This window comes from Mytilus galloprovincialis, chromosome 3 (genome assembly GCF_965363235.1).
Source record: "Mytilus galloprovincialis chromosome 3, xbMytGall1.hap1.1, whole genome shotgun sequence".
Lineage (NCBI taxonomy): Eukaryota > Metazoa > Mollusca > Bivalvia > Mytilida > Mytilidae > Mytilus > Mytilus galloprovincialis.
The window spans coordinates 50,880,574-50,890,355 of record NC_134840.1 but is presented as its reverse complement, the minus strand read 5'-3'; the positions used below and the strand labels follow the sequence as shown (position 1 = coordinate 50,890,355).

General features: G+C 32.7%; 1 protein-coding gene across 2 annotated transcripts; it reads right to left on the bottom strand.

The window, feature by feature from the left end:
- Positions 1-5,644: 5,644 nt before the first annotated feature.
- Positions 5,645-8,529, bottom strand: LOC143068251 (glutathione peroxidase 2-like). Of its 2 annotated transcripts, none has more exons than XM_076242166.1 (2): positions 8,080-8,529; positions 5,645-6,192 (listed from the first exon to the last, which is right to left on the bottom strand). In XM_076242166.1, exons 1-2 carry the CDS (start codon positions 8,323-8,325, stop codon positions 5,839-5,841), a joined length of 600 nt encoding a protein of 199 aa, XP_076098281.1. In that variant the 5' UTR covers positions 8,326-8,529; the 3' UTR covers positions 5,645-5,838. The 2 variants fall into 2 exon arrangements, with proteins under 2 accessions (XP_076098281.1, XP_076098282.1); XM_076242167.1 differs by lacking the exon at positions 8,080-8,529 and adding an exon at positions 6,525-6,892.
- Between the last annotated feature and the right edge of the window lie 1,253 nt (positions 8,530-9,782).

The following is a 9,782-nucleotide window of genomic DNA, read 5'->3' as shown; positions in this document are numbered from 1 at the left end:
GCCACGAAATAGCCCAAAAGTGGCATTAAAACACAAAAAAAACTAAATTAAATAATCTGTAATAAGGCTTATGTTTTGGTGCAGGAGGCTTTGTCATTTCCTATGACATTACTGAATTCATAAATCACCAGTACCTGTACTGTTCAACAAGACATAATGTGAACAGTTTGAAATTAAATTACAAATAGTTGACTAAGCATATGATTGACAGGACCACTATAAATAGAAATATCAAATACCCTGAAAAATAAGGTATCACAGATTTTACGAAATTTTCCTTTGATCTTTCTGATTGATAATTTCCTTTCAGTGTGTGCGCCCTTAGTTTCTAGCTAATTGTTAGAACAATTAGCTAGAAACTAAGGGCGCACATACCCGTTGTCAACGAAATTAACAACATTGTCCTAGGCAAAATACTGATAAATCATTGGTCTTCTCAACCCAATTTTCTCACATTCGTCATACCGGCTCAAGCGAGAAAATCAATCTCATTTAGATGACCAATGATTATCTATAAATATCATATTGATAAACAACACAAACACCACTAAAAGAGATGATGAACCTAGAAGCTCTGAAAGTGTGACCAATTCCTGTTCCATTGGTAGGCCCTGTCATGCTTTTGACATCCCAAAATTCATAGATAAGTTGTGTTAGGGGATTTCATCAATATTAAGATTGTTGGTATATCAAATGAACAGATATGTGTGAAACAGATATTCCATTATGGTCAACAAAAATATTATGGTGCCCTCAAATCTTTTGATGGAGTACCACCCTCTTTGCATTTTAAGAACCCTCGCAACAACTCTTTCAAGGGCCTGTATGTGACCTGTTGCAAGGCCAAATTTCTGTTCTTATCCAATATACCCTATTTTCCTGTGGCTGTTTAAATTTCTCCAATTTTAATCCCAGACATCTTTATTACAGAACCTATCTAGATCTATTGTGTTTATCAATTGTTCTCTTCCTGAATATGCATGAAATATTCTCCACTGGATGTTAAGCAACCAACAATTAATCAATCAAATATTTTGAAGAGATGACTTCAACTTTAGCATTAAAAACAATTGTTCAATAGCTTTTTAATGGGCAGCAACCTGTCAAGGAAATCATTTTAGGAAGTAAGCCCTTAATTGGACATCTTATGTGTGAACAATTTATAATTACAACAATGTATATATATTCAGATGTTTCTGAAATGTTGCTACATACAATAAAATTCAGAGTTCCAATGACACCGCTGATGAACATTTTTTTTTATCTGTACAAGGGCAATAACTCCAAAATTATTTTCAGGGATTCTTTCAAACGTTAAAAAACATATCCTTCAAGAAATGGCACGAGATTGCTATATGTGTTTATTTTCATATTATTTCTATTTCAAGGGTGCATAACTCCTGGGGGGAAAATAGCAGAACAGCTTGGTGATTGAACTCTTCGAAGACCTTTCAGATATAATAACATTTGATACGAATTTCATTTAAACAATATCAATAATATAGACATGAGAGTGCTTACAATGATCTAGACTACAATGCAATGTTCAATAGGAATTACGTTTTAAAGGTACATTTGTACATTATTCTTGTACAGATAGTTGATTGGCATTGATTTTCAAACTTGTCCAAGACATTTCTGATATAAATCTTTGATATCAATTTCATAAGAATTTGACAAGAATGTGGACTTGAGAGTTTCCTGAAATATTTAGATTTCAAGGGGGATAGAAACTGATTCTTTAAATGTTCCGAGACTCTGCTGATAAAAATCTTTATGCAAGATTTCAAAAAAATATGACTAGAGTTGTACAGATTTTTATTTATTTTATGTGCATACCTGGATAAAGGCCTGCAACTAAGAAAATCAGAAAATTAGTTAGATACTCTAAAATATATCAAAATGATCTCCCCTTGACCACTGATCCTTTCTTCATGCATTTGAATTTCAATTATTATTTTATGTTTCTTTAATCACTCTGTAATGTTTATGTCATGTTGTAATTAATGTTATGCTCTTAATGGGCCCTTTAATTTGGAAAATAAAAATATTGTATTGTATTGTATTGTATTGTATTGTACATGTGAAGTTTTTACAAGATGGGATGCACGGACACACAGACAAGAGGACGGTGGCCATTATTTTTCTGTTGTGTATGAGAGAAATTGCTTTCTTATCTTCTGACGTTTAGTTCTCAACCAACTGTCAGTGACAAACTTCCTAGTAAATAACGCGGACTATTAACTATCTGTAGAGGGGGGATAGGACCTTTATCGGGACTCCGGGATCGGGTGTTTTTAAGCTCGGGATTTCGGGATTGACCCTTTCGGGATCCGGGAATCCTTTTTTTCGGATTTCGGGATGTCGGGATTTGCTTTATTTAAATTCGGGACCTCGGGATTTCGTTTTTTCAAGTCCGGGATTTCGGGATCAAGACCCCTCCTATCCCCCCTCATCTGTAGGCATCTTTGTTTTTAGTTAAATCGGAAAGAGGAAATCAACATAATTATTAGACTTTGTTCTCCTTGAGAAATCATGGTACAAATAAAATACATAAGAGTATGATATGTGGTTTCCATTTGAATAAAAAAAAATAAGGAAATAAATGTAAATGTCAAACAGTATTCCTCACCTCTATACGCACAGGCACTTGTCTCAGAATTTCTTTCCCTATATACCTTGATATAACACAGTGTTATATTAAGGTATATAGGAAATATTTTTTTCTGAGACAAGTGCCTGTGATATTAAGGAATATAGGGGGAACAAATTCTGAGACAAGTGCCTGTGTCAATTCGACAGCAAAAAAATTTTGTTGTCGTATATTAGTATCAAGTCGTCGTCGTCTGAAGACATTTGGTTTCCGGACAATAACTTAAGCATAAGTAAAAAGAAATCGATGAAATTTAAACACATGGTTTATGACCACAAGGGGAAGGTTGGGATTGATTTAGGAGGTTATGCATTTTCTAGTTTCCAGACAATAACTTGTGGAACGGTGTATGGATCTCTCTGAAATTATACCACAAGTTTCCACACCACAAAGGGATGGTTAGGATTGACTTTGGGGGTTATGGCTCAACCCGTTTAGGAATTAGGCGCAAAAAGGGGGGAAAACAAAGGTTTCCTGGTTACGGACAACAAAGACAATTTATAAGCAGTGTTTAGGGGGGGGGGGGGGGGGGGGTAATCCAAACACAAGTGGTCATTGTTTTGGATTACCTCCCTTACACTGCGTTTAAATTATGTATACAGAAATGTGGTATTGCCTTGAGGTGTTTAGCTGTCAATTTATTTTTAGAAGTTATTATTAATTAATTATAGCCATGATTGTGTATGTCATTTTCTATTTTAAGACTTTTAATTATGCTGTATTTAAACGGGTAATTATGGATGCAAACTCCATTGGAAATTTGCCCCAAAAAATCATTTAAGTTATTCTAGTTACCTTGCAGTCAATTCTTTGATACTTTAATAGGTAATGATAAGATTTTTTTGTTGTTTTTTTTTTTTAATAAAGTTTATTTTACTTTTCCTCAGTATTCAAATATTCTGAGTGATATCAATACAAATCTACTAAGTTATTCTAGTTAGCTTGCAGTCATTTTGTTCATTTATATAAACTGTTCCCTTAAGTAATGGTGTGTAGACGATTTTGTTGGTACTTTTGTTTTTGTTTGTCAGTACAAATCCTTTAAGTAATTATAGTAAGCTTGCGGTCATTTTTTTAATGTCAAATATTAAGATTTGATGGATATGACAATTTTCAGACTATTTCCCTAAAGTGTAAATTGACATTTTGTATCAATAAGTAATTGGTTTTATCGATCTTTGGAAGTTGAGCAGAGACTGGTGTCTGTTAAAAGCTGTCACAACTTCAGACTTTAAGCAGGTGTTACTTGTCTGACATTGATTATTCTACGACTGACAGTTTTCACCTGTTATCTTACCCAATGTCGTAGAATTAACACTATCAGCATATGCTGTTTACCAGAGACATGCATTAGATTCACATTGAAGGTGTTAACCCGAATGAGTGTATCACATTAACACCAAGTTATTATTTTCATTGCAGAATGATATATTTTTCAATAATATAGAAGGAAGTCTTTCTGCGATTTTATCATATGTTTTATGAAGCATTAACATTCAGGGTACTAACTATCCAATTTCATGTAACAACATTTTGGCGTAATTAATACATAAGATTTGTCTCTGTTTTACTAGGTAGTCCTTTTGAAGCAATGAACGTTTTTACCAGTTGTTCAATTTCTATAAAATTAAATGCATACTGCAATTTCAAAGGTTATCCAGGCAATCCGCAGATTCATAGATATACATATCAATTCAAAGATTACGTGACACAAGCGAATCAAAGACAAGTTCTTCTTTAAAAATTGATATCTTGTGTTGGTAAATACTGTATCTAGTTCTGAAGGATCTCCCCTTGATGACCTTTGCATTGTTGTGATGTAAAAGTCCCTCACTGCTGTGCACTGGTCATGAGGAGAACTACTGCAGAATGAGATACTATATTCCTGGTTCTATTTTTACTTTTTGTTTCCGTATTAATAAACTTTATATCATATTCTTTTAATATTAAATCGACCTCATTGCACTCAATGCCTCTTACCTCAATTATATCCTACATTGCTCATATTATCAATTTATTATTTGTGTATTACTTATAATATTGTGTATTTCACTAATGTTTATATAATCATTGTATGATGTTTTTGTATCTTGCGCGACAAGGGCCCATGATTGGTTTAATAAAATAATGTCTAATGTCATTAAAAAAAACATGGACATTAAATATGACTTATCAGTATAATACAATACTAGTAACCTGGCCTATGCTTCCTTGTTATGTAGGACATTAAACATATATTTTCTTGGAAATAAGTGGGGGAAAGAACATTGTTTTTATTTACAAACTGGATCGTATCCTGTTCTTTGTTAGATAATTGTTTGACAATTGAACTCCATAAAACATATGATATAATATTTAATCCTACAAAAGAGCAGAAAACAGCTCAAGGCCACCAATGGGTCTTCGTCGCAGCGAGAAAATTCCACATCCGGTTGCTGACTTTAGTTGGTCCGTTCTTTTTGCCAATCAAAATTATATCAATTAGCTTAAGGTAAAAGTATATTATCTAAATGCCCAAGAATGAGCAAGCAAGGGCCAACCGTGCAAGATCTTCATGGGTAGTTAAGGTCGTTAACAATCCTGCCCCCCCCCCCCTCATTATCAGATGGACTGTAAATAACAATGTATACACGTTGAGTGGTATGGAAGCCACATAAAACTCAAGTAACATACAGATGAACAAAAATTTAAAAAACACAAAAGCCTAACAAACATTTATTAAAGGCTCCTGGCTTGGGACAGGCGGGGACAAACATGTTTTGCGAAAGATAAAAACTCCCCTTATACCTCTAGCCAATATGGACTAAACATACACACAGTAATTTGCATTCATCTATCAGGATTTAGTGAGATCATTTGTGACGGTACTTTCCATACATATTCACGAAATTTCTCTTTAAAATGATATATGATCAAAATATGTCCTACCAAGGACACAATCTTTATCTTTGGACACCACGAATGGACATTAAATCATGTGTGGGCATTGCATATATTGTATACATTTTATTCTAGACAACATATATTGTCCCTTTGTAAAAAAGGTTTGTAAAAACACATCCTGTCACACCATGTTCTACACAGAACTTTGTAAGTGTAACAATCATCACTACAAATTCCTTTCTTACAAGGAGATAAAACCATGTCGACTAAACATTCAAATGTCAAATCGAAATATTTTTTGTCTAAACTTTGTGTTTTTCTATTAACATTTTTATATCACTTTGAATATTAATCGTCTGAAAATATCTACTATAACGTTTGAATGGTTTTCCATCAGGGTCTATTAAGAATTTTTCAAAGTTCCATGCGATATCAGTTCTTGTCACAGGTTCCCATATGATAGATAATGGTGATTTCATGAAACTAACAGCATCGTCGCTTGGCAGTGGAAGGCGTTCACGAAGATATACAAATATTGGATGAGCGTCTTTACCGTTTACATCACACTTCTCAAACAACGGAAATTTAGGCTTAAATCCTTTCCCTGGTCGAACATGCTCAAGGGCATTCAGGATTTCTTCACCGTTTCCATTTTCCTGTAATGATAACGACAAAATTTGTACATAACTATTGAAATTTCATGTATATTAATGTTGTTAAAACGATGTTAGTGAGAGAGAAATCCTTGAGGGATTAGTGGAAATTTACCAATCGGCGAAAAAAACTTTGAAATCTTTCACAATTATTTAAACTAATTTTAAAAGGAGTTGTGCATGGACAATTACAACTATATGTCCCCGTACGGCTTCCAACAATAAGCAAACAAATGTTACATAATGCTGTAAATTGCAGAAACATTGAAAAATAATGAATCTTCCTTCGTCCATAGATTTTTTTTTATCATTTTCACTATTCTGAGTCTACTTACCTGATGCCCGAACTGGTTAGAAGGGAATCCCAATACCACAAGCTTATCTCCATACCGTGAAATAAGCTCGTTCATTTGAAGGAAATCCCTACTTGTTGTGCCTCACATAGAAGCCACATTCACCAAAAGAATTAACTTTCCTTTGAATTTACTTAGATTGACAACATTTCCTTTAAGATCTTTGGCTGTAAAGTCATAAATTGTCTGATACTGAACCGGACCTTTTACGTAAGCAGACATGTTTGTAGTGTGTTTATGTTAAGACAGGTGTAAGAAGGCGGGTATATATTCGTCTATATATGCATATTCAATCACTGTTATTCATAGTTCAATAAATTTGTTAAAATCCACAGGTTGATAAAACAAATGATACTTAGAATGCACATAATTGTTTAATACAGGTAGTTTTACTCTATCTTTAAATAACCTGTCAATGTTCAACTTTTCTAGACTTAAAGTCCTGCACACATATTGAGTTGATGTTTTCAATGACTAATGGGCATACGATCTTTATCACTTTATTTAGTCGTGCATTTACTGTTTTTATAAGTTATATATTTTAAATATTCAGTATTATACTAAGTTTTAGGTCTCATTTATTTGGTTCGTAAGCAAGCTATCTAAAATTGCCCTGGCGTCGGAATTTATACATATATCTATAGATTCATTAAAAAAAATTAACTGAATATATATATTTGCGTTTTTAATCGTTGATTAATCTCGTTCGTGTAAATAATTATAGTTAAAAGATTTTTCTTGTGATAAGTTATTGTACTGCATATGTATACAAGAACGTGTTGGTTCATTATTTTCTAACCCTATATACTGAGCTACTGAAAAAAGCATTTGTTGGTTCAATTCATTAATATGCTTAAATATGCACAATGAATAGAAGTGTATAGGTAATGTTTTATTTATTAACACTCTTTAAACTTGCACTTATTCACATGCCAGTCTGATGTCCTAAGAGTTGGATTCATCGTACAATTTATGTCTCGGGCACATGCAGATCATCATATAAGTTTATATATAAATACTTTCATAACGACTTATTAAATACGATTACGAGTTGAATGAATACAATTTGAAACTTTAATCTTTCTTTTCTTATACTTTTAATCTAAAATAGGTTTTACACTGTATCGTGGTTTTTAAAAACATTTTTATTTATCAAAGCGTCGATTAATATTCTTAAAATGTATATTGCCTATCTTGTTGGTCTTGGTGTGGTATCAAAGGCATTAGGTCCTTCAGACAGAGTTCATCTGTGCAAATTTTCAAAGCATATCACCGATGTTTCCACGATTCCTAATTTACCAACAGCCCTTCCGACTGGTAGCTTGCGTAATTGTTAACTGTACTGGCTATTCAAATTTATATATAACAGAATCAAAATTAACTATAGTTTAACTTTACTGAAATACAAACTGTTAACAAGAAGACAAACAACAACCCGCCTACTCTGAAATTCGACACATTACCGTGGAACAATGATTACCATGACTTTAATGAATTATACCAGATACATGTATTTTTAAAGAAAAAAGTACTATACCTGATGTCCGAACTGATTACAAGGAAATCCCAGGATAACCAGTTTATCTCCAAATCTGTCGATCAACTCGTTCATCTGGGTAAAATCCCTTACAGTTGTTCCTCAGAGAGAGGCTACATTTTGTACAAGTATAACTTTCCCCTTAAAATCACTAAAATTAACTTTCTTCCTGAGTACACATTTGACGGCCGAAAATTGATGAAAATTTTTGATTGATGCTGGGCTTCTCAATCTGATGTCTTCCATGATTGTGAATAGCTAACTGTGTGATGTTAAACCGGATCTATGACTTTATATACAGTGTTTGCGTTGATCAGTCAATAACAGCTCACGTGTTCAAAGTTTAAAGTTTCGCCTTCAACAACGATATGCAAAAATCGTCAAGTCAGTGAAAGTGAAGTGCTTTTAATGTGAAAGTGTATATAAGGTTGTTATATATGACAATAATTTGTACGGATGTAAAGAAGGAAGGATATGTATAAATAGGTTTTGATTTTCTTATAAAACCGTAGAGTTATACAAAATACATTTATATCGTTGAATTGTTACTTTGTAAAACCTTCTCTTTAAAACGCCTATATTTGTAACTCTAATTAAGGATGTCTGATATTTTTATTATCGCATTTAATTCATGTAGATCGTTTATTAACTTTTTTTGCGATAGAAGCTTGATCAACATCTTGTCAGAGCAAAGATTTCTGGTCACCGTCTCGGTAAAATTAAAGACTTCTGACTTATTATTTGCCTCTTTTTCGAAAAGCATCTACACCCTGGGTAACCATATCGACCTTCAATAGTACTAAAACTGACATAACGAAGCGTAATATAAGACATATAAAGTACCCCGAAAGCCAGTAAAGGGTAACTTGTTTTTTATATAAGGTGTTTGTAACAGATTTTGTTAAATTATTTCGAGATATGTATTGAGAAACAAAACGTGTTTTAAAAGAATTGGACACGTTTATGCCAATATGGTACAAAAATTACGATTTTTTTTTGTCCACCGACGGTAATGAGGAATGGACCCTATTTCTATATCATTTTTTGTGGTTTATAATTTTTTCATTGTAAATTAATATTCTTTTATGATTAAACTTATTTTCATGTATTCATCGTGTTTTTGATCTAATCCGTATGTGTGGAAAATCTGCATAGAGGGTCATCATCTATAAACTGTACGTTATTGTAACATCGTATGGATAAGAGCATAAAAATAGTTAAAGAAGTGAGAAATAAGAAGGGATATTTACTGTAAACTAATAGGAATAATCAAAACACACAAAAAAAAATCTATAAAAAAGGAGGGTCTTTCAATACCGCCTGTTATATAGTAGTACTAGGGACTATTCAGAGCTTGACGTTTTCAAGTGGCGCCTCTATATAAACGAAGTCTATAAATATGCATTTCACTAGTACAATAGTATATATTTTTTCTTGTTTCTTATACCTAATTCGTGACCTCATTGAATTCCATTCCGAAATATTCGAAAAAAAGGAATACCGCGTTTTTAAAACTTATAAATACACTTCATAGAGCGCAATAACTGAGTCTCCAAAAAAGATTAATGTAAATTATCTGCATTTTCTAATACGTACATTGGTTTTTTTTGTCAGAAATTACTAAATAAAAAAATACATATCTAATTTGACTTTTAGACGCAGATTTCAGTTTTAAATTTTACACTAAATCTCATATTCAGGAA